This window comes from Actinia tenebrosa, unplaced genomic scaffold (assembly GCF_029948245.1).
Source record: "Actinia tenebrosa isolate PJP-AT-01 unplaced genomic scaffold, QUT_ActTen_1.0 PGA_scaffold0__85_contigs__length_37466705, whole genome shotgun sequence".
Taxonomy (NCBI): domain Eukaryota; kingdom Metazoa; phylum Cnidaria; class Anthozoa; order Actiniaria; family Actiniidae; genus Actinia; species Actinia tenebrosa.
The window spans coordinates 18,887,086-18,904,704 of NW_028292569.1; the positions used below are offsets into that span (position 1 = coordinate 18,887,086).

The 17,619-nt window shown below is 36.9% G+C and overlaps 2 protein-coding genes across 5 annotated transcripts in view; one reads left to right on the forward strand and one right to left on the reverse strand.

Annotated features, from left to right (window-relative positions):
• LOC116299695 (phosphatidylinositol 3,4,5-trisphosphate 5-phosphatase 2) overlaps positions 1 to 7,688 on the forward strand; it is a 34,570-nt gene extending 26,882 nt beyond the window's left edge. For 2 of the 4 annotated variants that reach the window (XM_089034521.1, XM_089034526.1), the window contains exons 32-36: positions 655 to 724; positions 1,053 to 1,118; positions 2,368 to 2,406; positions 4,110 to 4,271; positions 5,332 to 7,688. In XM_089034521.1, the coding sequence (XP_088890647.1) occupies positions 655 to 724; positions 1,053 to 1,118; positions 2,368 to 2,406; positions 4,110 to 4,271; positions 5,332 to 5,379 (385 nt within the window). In that variant the 3' untranslated portion in view covers positions 5,380 to 7,688. Of the gene's footprint in view, positions 1 to 112; positions 394 to 654; positions 725 to 1,052; positions 1,119 to 2,367; positions 2,407 to 4,109; positions 4,272 to 5,331 lie in introns of those variants that run through there. The other 2 variants (XM_089034523.1, XM_031708416.2) reach the window with 2 other exon arrangements.
• Positions 7,689 to 8,451: 763 nt separating this feature from the next.
• LOC116299692 (thiamine transporter 2) lies at positions 8,452 to 12,046 on the reverse strand. The gene is made up of 3 exons (XM_031708410.2): positions 10,907 to 12,046; positions 10,503 to 10,644; positions 8,452 to 9,658 (listed from the first exon to the last, which is right to left on the reverse strand). Exons 1-3 carry the CDS (start codon positions 12,031 to 12,033, stop codon positions 9,425 to 9,427), a joined length of 1,503 nt encoding a protein of 500 aa, XP_031564270.1. The 5' UTR covers positions 12,034 to 12,046; the 3' UTR covers positions 8,452 to 9,424.
• Between the last annotated feature and the right edge of the window lie 5,573 nt (positions 12,047 to 17,619).

Here is a 17,619-nt window from a genome sequence, read left to right on the forward strand (position 1 = left end):
TTTGGTAGCTTTTTATTGGGAGGGTCAATGGAAATAAACATACTTGATATCCAATGCATACCATGGAATTTTCCATAAGGCAGTTATATTTTCTGTTTCACACATCCTTCAGATGAGTACTGGTATTCATAAAATAAAATGCAGTTCACAAGTGGCCAAACTGCTGGGTCTTGAGTGACCATGTAAAATGGCAGTCCCATCTCTCCACACTACCTCACCCTGCAAGGGAGAGACGTAAAAGAACCCCAGAGAAAAAGAAGCCCTGGCAGTTACCATCCTCAGTGTCTGGCCTTTATCAATGACTTCTTAATGAGTTGATTACAGTGGGATCGGTATTGGAAAATAGTGCAATGTTCCTCAAAGGGGACCCTGCCAGCTATTGTGCAGCACCAGCGCGGGGAAGGGGGGGGGGGGGGGGGGGGGGGGGAGGTGGGGGGAGGTTTCAAATTTCACGTGATGTGGGATAAATAACCTTTTCCAACTGAATTGCTGTAAAATTGGTAAGAATTGTGAACGTTTCTTCTGGCGAAGGTTTTCCTGTGGTATTTATTTTAGCTTCTTGGGATGATGGGTATGAAGTATTAAATGTCTTCCTACGTATGTCATTATTTGTGTTCATAGAAGTGAAAGAAAGTTTTTGTTTTCATTTCGTAGTAGATTCTCAGGTCATTCTGTTAAGGATCGTGACCCAGCACCATTACCCAAAGCCAGACCACGCTCACAGGTTAGTAATGACACTGCAGTAGTAGACCTAGGGGGGTGGATACCACCTCACCTGGGATTGTTACCCAGCACCATTACCCAATTATCATCATCATCGTCATCATCACCATCATCATCACCAGAGCATCATGCATCAACATCAACATCATCATCATCATCGTTATTTTTTATACTATTTTTTTTATTATCCTACTATTTATTGTGATGCTTTTTAAAATTGTTACATCACTAAGCACTACTGCACTGTCCAACTCCCGCACATCCTCACAAATAGATCAACTATGCAACAAGCATTTTGGACTAACAGCACTTTAACTGCACTCCTTTAGGTTGAGGGGACGAAAGCGATTGCAACTCCTGGAAGTCATGCGGACGTTAGTGGAAAATTTCGGCGGGTATGTTATTTCATCCTAACTATTTCACGGGTATATTTTTTGCACTCTAAGATTAACATTATTTAGCAGTATTTAGTGGTATTTATGTTACACACTTAGAGTGCACTCACTAAAACCGTGAACATTAAATAGTTCTAATTAGTACTATTTCATACAGAATCCTTTGTTTTCTATTGTTTAAATATCACTATTTAGTGCTAAAAATTAGTATTTGTTTCACGGATATAGTGTGAGCACTCTATAGTGTTGTACTCTGTTTCATTGGTCCTATTTTATAATAATTACTGATCTTATCAAAATCCATTGTTTTCAGTCTGCATTATCCCAACGAATGCATAGAGGAAAATCAGACATATTTAGTTCATTCATTATTGGCTTTGTTTCTATGATAAACAAGCTAGAAAGAAAACAATTGGATTTTGATAAGAACAATAATTATACTAGATAATCACTTCGGCACGCAGCATTCAGCGTCTCGCTTCGTGAGTAGTTTTGCTTTGACATCAAGCGGGATTCCTGTGTTGTGTACACTGAGGGCGTAGCCCGAAGCTGCCTGCATTATACCTACGAATGCTGCGTGCCTCAGTAATTATCTATTAACTAATTAGTTTTAGACTATATGGTTTGCACTCTAGTATAATTTACCGCTATTTTAGTACTATTAAAGGCTGCACGCTTTTAGTGTTTTTACTCTACTACAAATTATAAAGTAACTACCATATGCTAAATAACTCTCTTTCTGATTGATTGTGGGGGCGAGCTTGATGAGAGCACATATAAAAACACACAACACACTTTCTTTTACATCATTCTTATCTTAATGAGTAAAGTATTTCATATTTTGTAAAAATAATAAAATCGGCATAGTGTGGAAAATATGTATAAAAAATTGCAAAGTGGGATCTATGTTCTCTTGGCTTTGTTCTGATCAATGTTCTATCACGTTAAAAATGTTTTATCGCATTTTTCCTTTTCTTTCTTTCTATCTTTCTTTTTTTCTTTCTTCATTTAATATTTAATTATTTAATATTTATTTAATTATTCATTTATTTATTATTTATTTATTTATTTATTTATATACTTATTGATTTATTTATTTAATATGTATTCATTTAATATTTATTTATTCATTTATTTATTCATTTATTTTTTATTTATTATTATCATTATTATTTTTTAATTCTTTTTTATAAATAAATCTTTAATATTAATAGAAGTATTTATTTATTTATTCATTCATTCTCATTAGAGTGGCAGTGGAGGTCCCCCGCCACCTTTACCAGCAAAGGTAAGAACTATAAATCCAGTCTGCTCTCTCATACACCACTGACCCAGTGGGGCTTTGAAGTTATAAGGCTCCCGAAAGTCCACCTCCTTACAAATCCTTCCGATTTGATTGAAACTTTGAAACCCTGTCTCTGGACAGATCAAAGTACAAGATATTGTGTTATATAATCATTATGGTATAATATCATTTTACAGCTGAATAACGAGAGAATACATGGTTATATGTAATAGCGCAGCGCACTGATTCTAAAAATAGCTTAAAGATTCGGACAAACATTGCATTCTGTTTAAACGCTACGAGGATTATACAAACCGATTTTATTATTTTTACTTGAAGTTACAATAATAACCCATGTAAACTAAGATCAACTGCGATCGGCTGTAAAAAAATCTGCTGAAAGTAAACTTGTAAGTTTGTTTGTCCGAATTTCGCCTTTGTCTTCGTTTTTATGACGTCACGGCTGCGCTGCGCTATTAATTTAATAGCTCCAAACTCAAAATAGGGTGTCTGTCTTTCAAATAATGATGGGCTTCGAAATTTTGACCCGATGTCATCTTGAAAGGTAGCCGTGCCTTTGCATCAAAGTGAGACAAACTGTGAGCTTACAATGATAGAAACGTGTGAATAATCGTCGAAAAAAGTTCTTTAATTCCAAGCTTAGTGTCCGTCTCGCCTCGTGAGAAGTTTTGCTTTGACATCAAGCGGGATTCCTGTGTTGTGTACACGGACGGACGGACAGACGGACGGACGGAAGTGACGTCAGCCAAGCCACGAAAAATCAACTCCATGGTTTACCATTTTTTCTTAAGTATGGCACGGCTACTTTGCAAGATTGCTCATGGGACAATTATCTTTTGACTATATATCTTCTACCCAATGTAATGCAAAGTGTTTGATTTTTTATCAAATTATAACGTGGTTTCAGATTCATGGTGTTTTTAAACTCTTAAAATCTCCAAATACTAACGAAGTATTCGAGTTATTGACTTCAACTCAATGCTCACACGCTTTGATAGGCAGTTATCTGTTTATTGACATTATTCAAAAATGTTGACAATGATATTGAAACGTGCTGCTTCATAATAGACCCCTTGCATGTGACGTCAAATCAGCTCAATTTGGGGGACAAAACAAAATAATTTAAATCTCCTGAGAATTGGAAACCTATAAGCCTTTTCATAGTTTAAGAATCGATTCCACTGCGCATGCGATTTTATCCCGAATTTCTCACCTTCTTTTGTCTAAACCTTCTTTTGTTCTTAATTAAACAAAAGAAGGTGAGAAATTCGGGATAAAATCGCATGCGCAGTGGAATCGATTCTTAAACTATGAAAAGGCTTATTGTTTAAGCAGCTCAATTTGGGGAACAAAACAAAAGAATTTCAATCTTATGAGAATTGGAAACCAATAGACCTCTTCGGCTCTGACGTTTTCCCATTTCAGACCACATGTCATTCCCTAGAGTATCATTTCTTTGTTTAAGGTTTGCGCTCGGTTGCTTATGAGAAGACACATGAATATGGATGCAGCTCAAACAAAGGATCTTAATCTCAAGGGAATGACACGTGGTCTGAAATGGGAAAACATTACCCCAAGCGGAAGAGGTCTATTACTATGTCCTCCAAATTGAGCTGCATTCCGACGTGCTGCACTATTCATTCGAAGAAAGGAACATATAAAAGAATAAAAATTATCTTTTCCAGAGATTCAATCCTCAGACTGTAATGGAGTTGCTGGAGAGAATAAAATTTACACAGTACTACAGATTCCTGGTCGATAATGGTTACGATCGTGTAGATTTCTTAAAAGGAATTTCTGAAGACGATCTTGAAGGCAGTGACATACCACCACAGGAAAGACAAAGGGTAGGAAATTCGTATAGGAAATCGCACGATCTCGAGTACAATTCGGAATTTATAGGTACGAGTGATGTTTTGAAAGTTTTCAAAATTGGACGAGTCTTTAGGTGAGTTCAATTTGAGAACTTTCAAAACATCACGAGTATCTATAAATTCCGAACTGTACGAGAAGATTGTGTGATTTTTTTGTTTAAAATAAACTCAATAAAATTGAGCAACTTAATTAGGACTACTATACAGAGTAAAATTGTGATTTAATTGTACTCCTCTTGTCCAATCAGAATCGAATAATTTTGTTGAGTGTATTATAAGACTTGAAATTATGGATATTGTATGAGATTTGGAGTGCTTACCATTTAAACCAATCCAACTGGTTGGAATTTCTTTTGCTAATAGTAAAAAAAAAGTGGGAGACTTTGACTTTCAAAAATGGTACACGCGTCTACCGGAAGTACCAAAAAGAGCGGGAAACTTTGACTTCCGAAAAATGGTACACGTGTCTACCGGAAGTACCAAAAAGTGCGGGAAAAATGGATTATCTCAATCAAAATACGAGTTTTCCGGAACTTTCGAATCGGAATGATACATTCCATTTGTTTTCCAACCGGAATTTCGGTGTTTTCCGGGTAAGTGGTAAGCGCTCCTGATTTAAGGTTTTCCAGGCGCAAAATCGTACGATTTGCCTTAGCAACGAAGTAGGTTTTGTCGGACAACAATCAAGATAATGATATTGACGATGGTGATGTTGGTGATAATGATGTTGATGATGACACTGATGATGATGATGATGTTAATAATAATGTTGATGTTGATGACACTGGATATAATGATGTGGGTAATGATGATGATGATGAGGTGACACTGGTGATGATGATGATGTTAATAATGATGTTGATATTTATGACACTGGATATAATGATGTGGGTAATGATGATGGTGATGAGATGACACTGATGATGATGGTGATGTTGATGACACTGGTGATGATGTAACTTTCTTTGTTTAGTGTTTATTCATTCATTCATTTATCGATTATTAGATTAATCATTATCACTGTTATTTACAGCTTGTTTCAGCAATTCGGGCAGTGGTGAAGAACCTACCAAATACATAAGGTAGTACGAGATAGAAGAAAATATGAAAGGAGATTCATAGTCGATCCCTTCTGTTTAGAAGCAACAGATACCTGGGCACAAAAGGAGCTGGCTAACATGAGCAACGATGTCACTCAGCTGCAATCTTGTACCCAGAGCCTGCGTTTCTTCTGGCTTGCGGCAAAGGACGATGGCTCTGGCATAATCCATTTTTTGAGACTAGGGTTTCTTGGACTTCCGGTATAACAGCGCATGTGTTCGAAGACTTGCCCAAAGTTTTACTTTGTGTTTTTTTTCTTTGATTTAATATTTACTTTGATTATTTTAATTGGCTATATATCACTTATCGAAAATTGCGCATGCGCCAAAATATGGATTATGCCAGAGCCCTCCTCTTCGCCGCAGGCCAGACGAAACGCAGGCTCTGGGTACGAGATTGACTCAGCTGTAAATTAAAATTGTTAATGTTTTTACAGTTACTTTCCATAGCTGTTTCGTTGGAGGAAACATGATCATTATATCAAATTGTAGCTCCATTGAGTTGATTAGGCCTAAAATGAATTACATAGAAATTCCTAAAACAGCCAAAAATAATTTCCCCGCTGTCAAAACATTCTGATCCCTTTGATGGAAGAGGTATGGATATTTCACTTTTATACCGTTTCCAACCCTTCCGACTCCATTGTGGAGGCATGGATATTGTCTGGAATTACACAATATACCCTCTTCAGACCCCGCCCCTTAGAAGTTCCAATCCCCCTTCATTGTGGAGGTATAGATATTGTCTGGAATTTAACAGTATACCTACTTTAGATCCTTTCCATTCTCCAGCGACTAGAAATCATCAAGTGTGCATATTAAATTGAAATTAATCAGCATTTTACTTCTATATTTTTATTGTTAAAACATTTTTGCAACACAAACGGTCGTAATGCTGTAGGAGTGATATAGTTTATATCACACAAACAAATTTTTTTTCCCCAGAAAATTAACATTCAGTATTCTACCATTCAGTAAATTTTTCTAAAGCAAAGGAACATTTTGTATTTACCTTTTTTAGTTATGTATATATGACATTTTTAAAGGTTTTTATCATTGCACAAAATACTAGAATGCCGCGCAGTATTTTTTTAGTGTAAATTTAAATTTAACTAAAAATTATAAAATTATCGTTAACATAGGATAAAAAAAGCTAGAGTAAAGGCAATTAACCCGTGAATTAAATGTCAGTCAACGTGTACTAAGTCAAATAGACACAAAAGAATACAATGGAATTAGGGCAGAAACTCGTAAAGAAGTTGAAACGCGTAACAGCCATACTTTACTTTAGTACGATGCTCCGGATATCGACATTGATTCTTCACAAATCCCTTTCCAGTAAGTCACTTCCTCTTGCTTTAAAAATTCCCTAAACTAAATTAAAGACAGATACCCCGAATGTTTGATTGAAAGATTCAGTAAATGTGCTCGGAAAGTCAGGAAATTCACGGAAAACTTTGATATGGTGTTAGAAGCGGCCATCTTGAATCAAGCCTGGAATTACAAATATGTTGTCAAAACTCCTAATTTCCTAAAAAATCCTAATCGATTAACTATGTTCAAAGCTAATTAGCCGCCATCTCAGATTCCGGAGCATGGTTACAGCTATTTGCATTAGGGTATGCACCATACACTTTTTTCGTCTTTGTTTGTGGCGCGACCGTGAGTTTCTAACGCGGTCTAAACAACAGGTTCTCACGGGTAAATTTGGCGGCTCTAAGGGCAACCGTTACATCTTTACATTCCGATGTTCCGTGCATACATTCCTGACGTAGGGCGGCAAACATGTTTCCAAAGTTTCATGACAGTTTTGCCACCTTTGGAAACATTTAAGAAAACATGTTTCTGGAAACATGTTTTCTCGTTTTTAGCCAGGGCCTTAATCGATTAACTATGTTCAAAGCTAATTAGCCGCCATACGCCAAGAATGTATGCACGGGACTTCAGGAATGTAAAGTCAAGCCGCCAAAAATGTAACGGTTGCCCCTAAAAACTTCGAATGTTTTCCTTGGAAATCTGTTGTTCAGATGTTAGAAACACAGCGTTGTCGCGCTATAAACAAAGACGAAAAAAGTGAATGGTGCACTCTCTAATGCAAATAGCTGTATAGCGTTACACGTTCCAACCCCCTTATGAGTTTTTGACTTGGGTCTAGTAATGTGTATTAGTCTAATATCTATTTCACGGGTTTAGTGACTGCACTCCATTATTAAACTGATACGGGCATTATGCTAAGTTATCTCAATTTAAAATATTTTTAATTTGTAATAAAATTATATATTATTTTAAAGGTGTGAAAAAAGGTTGTTTTGGGGTTGGGCGGGAGGGGACGGTGTCGTTTTGCCTGCCACGCAAACTATGCTCCATCTACCCATTGTGTTTGACATCACCATAGAATCGGGCATTGTCACGATAGAAATAAGCGCATGATGTTACACATCACTAGAAACAACCTCAACGTGTTGCATATCACCATAGAAACAAGTGCAACATGTTACATGTCACCATAGAAACAAGCGCAACTTGTTACATGTCACCATAGAAACAAGCGCAACATGTTACATGTCACCATAGAAACAAGTGCAACATGTTACATGTCACCATAGAAACAAGCGCAACATGTTACATGTCACCATAGAAACAAGCGCAACATGTTACATGTCACCATAGAAACAAGCACAACGTGTTACATGTCACCATAGAAACAAGCGCAACATGTTACATGTCACTATAGAAACAACCTCAACGTGTTACATGTCACCATAGAAACAAGCGCAACATGTTACATGTCACTATAGAAACAACCTCAACGTGTTACATGTCACCATAGAAACAAGTGCAACATATTACATGTCACCATAGAAACAACCTCAACGTGTTACATGTCACCATAGAAACAAGCGCAACATGTTACATGTCACTATAGAAACAACCTCAACGTGTTACATGTCACCATAGAAACAAGTGCAACATATTACATGTCACCATAGAAACAAGCTCAACATGTTACATGTCACCATAGAAACAAGCGCAACATATTACGTCATCATAGATTGGTCATTTCTTCATATTTGCATTGCATTTATTTATTTACATAACTTTATCCATGACAATCATCTAAGTTCCTAAGCTATCATGGAAGGGATAAGCACAACAGAGCTTTGCTCCAAATTAAGTGCACCCTAACAAAAATTTAAATCATAATAACAACAACAAAATACGAATAATGATAAACTCTAAGTGAAAAAAGCGAGTGAAGATTTACCAATCATACTTAGATGATAGTAGCTAATTTAAAGGCTAAGAGTATGGCAAAAAGTAGTCCGATCTATTCATCGATTATATCTTATATAAGTAATTCTAAATTAAGAGGCAGTATAAGATAATATCAGTAGTATATCTAGGATTTTGTAATCATAATTAATATTAGTTCATTAAAGTTCATTGGTTTTCATTGTTCTGCGAAGTAGACTGGATACAGACTAATTAAATTAAAAGCAGCAAGGTTTTTTGGAGAGGACATCAAGTGGTGGGCACATAGTTATTAGAGGGGAATGGTTTGGAAACCTATTGTTATCAGGTCTTTGTTCGCTTTTGATGTTGAACCGGTCTTGACCATGCACAATGTTTGATTTATGCTCATCCAAAATTGCAAAATAAGTAAACATAAACTTTGTGTATGAGATTGTTGTAAAGAATATTCAAATATCTCTAATAAATCTTTAAGTACTTTGAACTAGCAGCCAAGAGAAAGATTTTGGTCTGTTCACTCAGCCATTGCCAACAATGGTAAAACAATGGTAAAACAAAGGATTGTGTACGGTCACGCTTGAAAAAAGTGAACAATAACCTATAACAATAGATTTTCTTAACCATTCCCCTCTATTAACTTTGGTGAGCAGCACTTAGGACAGATGGACTTCCATGTGATTACATTGTATTTTATAAGCTCACCATTCCTCCATCTCGACCTTATGCCTTCTCTACTATAGCTTGCTAGCATCTAAAAATAGTTCAACAGAGTATTTACACAACAGCATTCTGACTTTCATGGCCAGGGTCAGTACTGACACCATGATGGTCTGTATTACTTTCTGTGTCTCCATCATTCCCATGAGACTGTTCAATCAACTCTTGCCTATCGTCTGTCACATATCGTTGGTTCCAACATGTCCTCCATCCTATTCTTGTCATGGTGTACATTGCTTTACCCAAGAATACTGCTCCGAGGATGAAGAAGAAACTACCATATACTACAAACTACAAAAATTAAACATTAATCTTAGGGTTGTAGTTCAAACAGTCAGTAATGTTTTTATGGGTCTGAAATGGTTGGAAGGCCGACTAATTCAATCAACAAGTTGGTACTGTGATTGAGTGGGCTGGCTGTGCCATTGACTGATTGAGTGAGGCTGGATTTAGTAGATGGATTGCTATGTAATGAAGATTTCATTAGAACAAAATTTCAATTTTTTTTGATCAATTTTTTTTTCAGTTTTGCTTTGTTATAAAAGCAATGTTCAATGCTTAGTTGTGTGTATATCAAGTTCTGGATGGACTTGGGAGGTTGCTTAAACACTCAAGAAGCTAGAGCTGCACTTTTGTGACTCATCGTACACTTCTTGAGTGCTTAAGCAACCTCCCAAGTCCATCCAGAACTGGATATACGTAAGCTAAATGATTGGTAGGTTCGCTTGGGTTGTGCAGGTTACCAGGTGAGAAGGTTGCTAAGCCAATCAGCATAAGTCATTTCAACTAATGTACATGCTTGAATTACATGCCGAGCAGTTTTCGAACTAGCTCGGTCGTAACATGGCAATGCATATGCCAAACTAATCATATATTGAGCATGAATTCACTCTCCATCTGATCAAATACTTGAAACACGTGCAGACTGGGTCACACCAAGGTCACAGCACTGTCTAAGTACACCAAACCAATCAAAGTGTGCGAGAAAAAAATCAAAATCTTAGAAAACACCATGGTCACCACAAGGAATGCATATGGCACCAATCTCTTCACAGTCATGCGAAAACTGCTCTCATCATGCACTGTATGACTGCATGTCACTACTGACTAAATATATGTTATACTACTGGGTTACCTGTGTTATTATATCTAGTGCCAGTCCTCTCTCATCCACCACTATAACAGTGAGAATAGTCTGTAATAGTAGAGCGACAAACATGTTGCACCCAAACACAAGTGCATACCTGTCCATACCAACATTCTTTGCGATCTGGAAACTAGAAGAAAAAGTCATTTCTAAAAATGTATGACTGGGATACCTGTGGCAGAGGAAAAATATAATCTAGGGGATAACAATAGCTCAGAAGCTGGGAGTAGGAATGTTTTTTTTCACTGCAGGCAGAGAATTGGGGAATTTGCAGCAGATATAAGACTGCCTTCTAAATGAATCTAGCTAAATGAACACCCTACAATATGGAGCATTAATGAGTAAAACCATGATAAAACAAATCTACCCTTCCTATAAATAAAGTGACCTACCTTGCAATGGTAACCAAAAATGTGTATGCCATTCTAAAGAGAATATACATCGAGTATGCCAACCATATGCTAGAAGTATGAGCACTGATGTACAGAAAGAATGCATCTGCGACACTGACCACGCCAAGAACCAGCTCACCAAACACTGACCAGTTTACCTTGAGGTAGCCTAACAGAAGAGCAACAGAAGCACCAAAAACGTTAGATAAGGCAGTGACAACACCATTGTAAATCTTGTGCTTGCGTGCGGAATAAATGTCGTCCCAGAGATTTTGGACATAATTTTCGACCATGAATTCACCACATGTGCCAAAGGCCCACCATAGAGACCATTTTAACAGCTCGTTTTTGGAATAACACTCCTTGAAATCATGCCACATCAAGCGTAATGATAATTTCCAGGAACTGAAACATTTAAGGAAGCAGTTGGAAGCATTTTCGGTTGCTATGGGACTAACATCATGGTTATTATCAACAGCCTCATTGTCACTGGTAGCTCCATAAACTTGCACTTCACTTTGATTTTCTCCAGGTTTGACAATACCGAACACGTTTCCGCTTGCTGATGGCAAGATGAAGGTAATAACCAGTGCAATACAAACACTTGTCATGGAAATATAGTTCAATGTGAGGTAATCTGTAACACTGAGTGAGATGAGCAGTTGACCTACCACCCCAGACATCATCCTACCAGCCAGCACTGCTGCTCTCGTAAAGCCAGTAACTCGAAGATAATGCTCTGCCTCTACAACTGCGTATATATACGAGTAATAAGCAACCTCTGCTCCTGTAGCTACACCATAAGCAGTCTCCATGAACTGCATTGCACGCACACTTGTCGCCCATATTAATAAAACCCTCGTTGTCAAATACGCCAAACCTTCGACAACGATGACAGGCTTGTACCTTAAAACATCAGTGAAAAGAAAAACCAATAATAGAGCTACGAGATAGGAGTACGTCCACACAGGATATACTTCGTTTTCGAGCTGTTTGTCGGTGAAGTTTTTCGGAGGTGCTTTGAGATAAGGAGTCAAGAATGGCTCAGAAGGCTTCATTTCTTTGAAGAATCCATAAAGACAAAGAAGAAGAGTTGCTTTTTGCCAGAACTCCAGACGAAGCGCCATGCTTTCAGTACTCTTAATCATGTGACTCATGTGACTCTACAGGATTATTCAAGTTGACCTTTTTTAGAATTTCGTGGTATTTTTATTGACCTTTTACGTCTTTTTCTCATCATACCACCACAGGAAAGACAAAGGGTAGGAAATTCGTATAGGAAATCGCACGATCTCGAGTACAATTCGGAATTTATAGGTACGAGTGATGTTTTGAAAGTTTTCAAAATTGTACGAGCCTTTAGGCGAGTTCAATTTGAGAACTTTCAAAACATCACGAGTATCTATAAATTCCGAATTGTACGAGAAGATTGCGGGATTTTTTGTTTATAATAAAGTCAACAAAATTGAGCAACTTAATTAGGACTACTATACAGAGTACAAATTGTGATTTAATTGTACTCCTCTTGTCCAATCAGAATCGAGTAATTTTGTTGAGTGCATTATAACACTCGAAATTATGGATATTGTATGTGATTTGGAGTGCTTACCACTTAAACCAATCCAACTGGTTGGAATTTCTTTTGCTAATAGTAAGAAAAAAGTGGAAGACTTTGACTTTCAATAATGGTACACGCGTCTACCGGAAGTACCAAAAAGAGCGGGAAACTTTGACTTCCGAAAAATGGTACACGCGTCTACCGGAAACCAAAAAGAACGGGAATAGTGGATTATCTCAATCGGAAGACCGAGTTTTCCGGAACTTTCCAATCGGAATGATGCATTCCATTTGTTTTCCAACCGGAATTTCGGGTTTTTCCGGGTAAGTGGTAAGCGCTCCTGATTTGAGGTTTTCCAGGCGCAAAATCGTACGATTTGTCTTAGCAACGAAGTAGCTTTTGGTGACTAAATATCAAGGCTTTTCCATGACATTTCATAGCATGTGCTCTTGAAAGCATTGTTATTTCCGACATTGTTATGGAAACACTTTGATTGACGTCCACCAATACTCTATTTTGTCGCGACAGAAAATTGTACGATTTCACGTGTGTGATTTAGAAGCACTGTAAGTGAAATCAGTTGCTAGTGTAAAACCAGAATACCATTGGTGATGATGATGTTGATATTGATGATGACACTCTGGTGATGATGATGTTGTTGATGACGATAATAATATTTGTGAATGGTAATGTTGGTGATGATGATGATGATGATGATGACACTGGTGATGATGATGTAAATAATGATGATGGTGATGAAGATGATGATGATGTTGATGTTGAAAACACTAAAGGGATGACGTGGAATATGATTGATTGAATATGAATGTTGAAATAGTGATACAAAATAACAGTATTTTGTTAATTGTGTTGATGAAACTGATGGTGATGATAAAAGTGTAATTTTCTTTGTTTATTCATTCATTCATTTATCGATTATTAGATTTATAGTACACTCAACAAAATTACTCTACTCTGATTGGTCGAGAGGAGTACAATTATAGCGTTAATAGCGCTATGGAAACACGGCCAAAACAATGTCAACATCGGCAAAAAAAAAAAAAAAAAAAAAAGCCGTAAAAACTAATAAGAACTAAACTGAACTTTTTTATGCATTTCAGTTGCGCGATGGACTGAAAATCGGCCGCCAAATAGACAAAGATGAACGGCGTCGCTTCGCATTTTTTACTGAAATTTTGTTGAGTGAACTATAAACAAAAAATCGCACGATCTTCTCGTACAATTTGGAATCAATAGCCTAAAGGCTCGTGCAATTATAAGAACTTTCAAAACATTAATCGTGTCTATTAATTTTCAAATTGTACTCGAAATCGTGCGATTTCCTATACTAATCATTATCACTGTTATTTACAGCTTGTTTCAGCAATTCGGGCAGTGGTGAAGAACCTACCAAATACATAAGGTAGTACGAGATAGAAGAAAATATGAAAGGAAATTCATTTAATCCCTTCTGTTTAGAAGCAACAGATACCTGGGCACAAAAGGAGCCGGCTAACATGTGCAACGATGCCACTCAGCTGTAATCTCGTACCCAGAGCCTGCGTTTCTTCTGGCCTGCGGCGAAGAACGAGGGCTCTGGCATAATCCATTTTTTAGGGTTTCTTGGACTTCCGGTATAACAGCGCATGTGTTCGAAGACTTTTACTTCTATATTTTTTATTGTTAAAACATTTTTACAACAGAAACGGTCGTAATGCTGTAGGAGGGATGTAGTTTATATCACTACAAGCAAATATTTTTTTTAGAAAATTAACATTCAGTATTCTACCATTCAGCAGGGCCGTAGCCACCAACTTTTGATTGGTTCGGTTTTCAAGGGAGGGGTAGGGGGTAGGTGGAGAGGAGCAAGGAAAAGTATAGGGAAAACCTACACTTAAGGTAGCTCCATATAGTTAATTTTTACCGCGAGGGAAATGGGAACGAGTTTTATGATGGCGCGAGCTTTTAAAGCCACGAAAAACAAAATAAAGATGGCGGTGCGCCAAGCAGTTTCAAAAAATGTCGTAAAATTACTTTTCAAAACATGCTGGAATAAAAGAACACTGCAAATAATCCAAAAAAATTTCCAAACAATTACATCAGTGCCTTTTAACGACTCAAGTGAAGCTCAAAACAAGTTAAATTTTAATATTTCGTGCATTGTCGATGAGCCTGCGAGTGGTAATTCCGCGAGAAATTCAGCAATATTATGGATGGTCGTTGGGTTTGTATTGGCTGGCACAAATGTTTACCTCGCTCGCTCAGTTTCGCACATGCGCAAATACGGATCTTGTAGAAATTTTATTTTGATGACGTGATTGACTAATTTTTGTGCGCGATTTTTGAAATTAAAAATTTCGGAAATTTGGCGGTAAAATGTCTTCAAATTTTTACAGTGTTTTTTCGATATCAAAAGCAATTAGCTTGCAAAATATTTAGCGAGTTCTAACGACAGAATGTTTTTAATTGTGAAAAGACAGAAATTGCGTTAAATCTAAGGTTCTGTCGTTGGGATACTTAAGTCGCGGTGTCAAATGATGAAATAAGTAGTATGATTTCACTTAACAAATTTAGAAAAAAATTCACCGCGAAAAACTCGAGCTTTAATTTTTTTTATTACAAAAAAGCCTCAATTAAGACTAACGTTACGTTGCTATGGCGACCCGTCATGTGATATTTTTTTGTAAAAACTGAAACCTTGATTTACTAATATTAGTACAATGCGCAAAAAAGGGTCAAAACATACTTTGTTTTTTTTTTTAATACAGCAATATGTAACATGTACCTCAAAAGCCTTTTAACTATATGGAGCTACCTTAATATCTTTTGAAAACCATCCCAAAGTACTCAGTTTTTGAATGTTGCGAAAGTACTTTTTTTTGACTCGTTCTCGTTCTCGTTCTAATTATTTTTTTAAAATCTTTTTTTCAATGATTTTTCTCTTTCTTTTTTTTCCTTTTTTTTCTTTTAATCTTTTTATTTTTCTTAAATTTAAAAAAAAAAATTTCCCCCGAAAGTTGGTTCGGTTGAAACCGGATCAACCGTACCGGTGGCTACGGCCCTGTTCAGTACAACTTTTTAAAGCAAGGAAACATTTTTATTTTTTTTAGTTATGTATATATGACATTTTTAAAGGTTTTTATCATTGCACAAAATACTAGAATGAAGAATGCCGCGCAGTACTTTTTTAGTGTAAATTTAAATTTATCTAAAAATTACAAAATTATCGTTAACATAGGATAAAAAAAGCTAGAGTAAAGGCAATTAACCCGTGAATTAAATGTCAGTCAACGTGTACGATACAAATAGACACAAAAGAATACAATGGAATTAGGGCAGAAACTCGTAAAGAAGTTGAAACGCGTAACAGCCATACTTTACTTTAGTACGATGCTCCGGATATCGACATTGTTTCTTGACAAATTTCTTCCCAGTAAATCACTTCCTCTTGCTTTAAAAATTCCCTAAACTAAATTAAAGACAGATATCCCGAATGTTTGATCGAAAGATTCAGTAAATGTGCTCGGAAAGTCAGGAAATTCACCGAAAAGTTTGATATGGTGTAATAGAAGCGGCCATCTTGAATCAAGCCAGGAATTCCAAATATGGTGTCAAAACTCCTAATTTCCTAAAAAATCCTAATCGATTAACTATGTTCAAAGCTAATTAGCCGCCATCTCAGATTCCGGAGCATGGCAATTTGCATTAGGGTATGCACCGTACACTTTTTTCGTCTTTGTTTATGGCGCGACCGTGAGTTTCTAACGCGGTCTAAACATCAGGTTCTTGCGGGTAAATTTGGCAGCTGTAAGGCAACCGTTGCATCTTTACATTCCTGAAGTCCCGTGCATACATTCCTGACGTAGGGCGGCAAACATGTTTCCGATGTTTCATGACAGTTTTGCCACCTTTGGAAACATTTAAGAAAACATGTTTCTGGAAACATGTTTTCTCGTTTTTAGCCAGGGCCTTAATCGATTAACTATGTTCAAAGCTAATTAGCCGCCATACGCCAAGAATGTATGCACGGGACTTCAGGAATGTAAAGTCAAGCCGCCAAAAATGTAACGGTTGCCCCTAAAAACGTCAAGATTTTTTCTTGGAAACCTGTTGTTCAGATGTTAGAAACACAGCATTGTCGCCCCACAACCAAAGACGAAAAAAGTGAATGGTGCATACTCTAATGCAAATAGCTGTATAGCGTTACACGTGCCAACCCCTTTATGAGTTTTTGATTAGGGTCTAATAATGTGTATTAGTGTAATATCTATTTCACGGGTTTAGTGACTTCACTCCATTATTAAACTGATACGGGCATTATGCTAAGTTATCTCAATTTAAAATATTTTTAATTTGTAATAAAATTATATATTATTTTAAAGGTGTAAAAAAAGGTTGTTTTGGGGTTGGGCGGCAGGGGAGGGTGTCGTTTTGCTTGCCACGCATACTATGCTCCATCTACCCAGTGTGTTTAACATCACCATAGAATCGGGCATTGTCACGATAGAAATAAGCGCATGATGTTACACATCACTACAGAAATAAGCGCAACATGTTACATGTCACCATAGAAACAACCTCAACATGTTACACATCACCATAGAAACAACCTCAACATGTTACATATCACCATAGAAACAACCTCAACATGTTACATATCACCATAGAAACAACCTCAACATGTTACACATCACTATAGAAACAAGCGCAACATGTTACATGTCACCATAGAAACAACCTCAACATGTTACACATCACCATAGAAACAACCTCAACATGTTACATATCACCATAGAAACAACCTCAACATGTTACATATCACCATAGAAACAACCTCAACATGTTATACATCACCATAGAAACAACCTCAACATGTTACATATCACCATAGAAACAACCTCAACATGTTACACATCACCATAGAAACAAGCGCAACATGTTACATGTCACCATAGAAACACGCAACGTGTTACATGTCACCATAGAAACAAGCGCAACGTGTTTCATGTCACCATAGAAACAAACGCAACGTGTTACATGTCACCATAGAAACAAGCGCAACGTGTTATATGTCACCATAGAAACAAGCGGAACGTGTTACATGTTACCACAGAAACAAGCGCAACGTGTTACATATCACCATAGAAACAAGTGC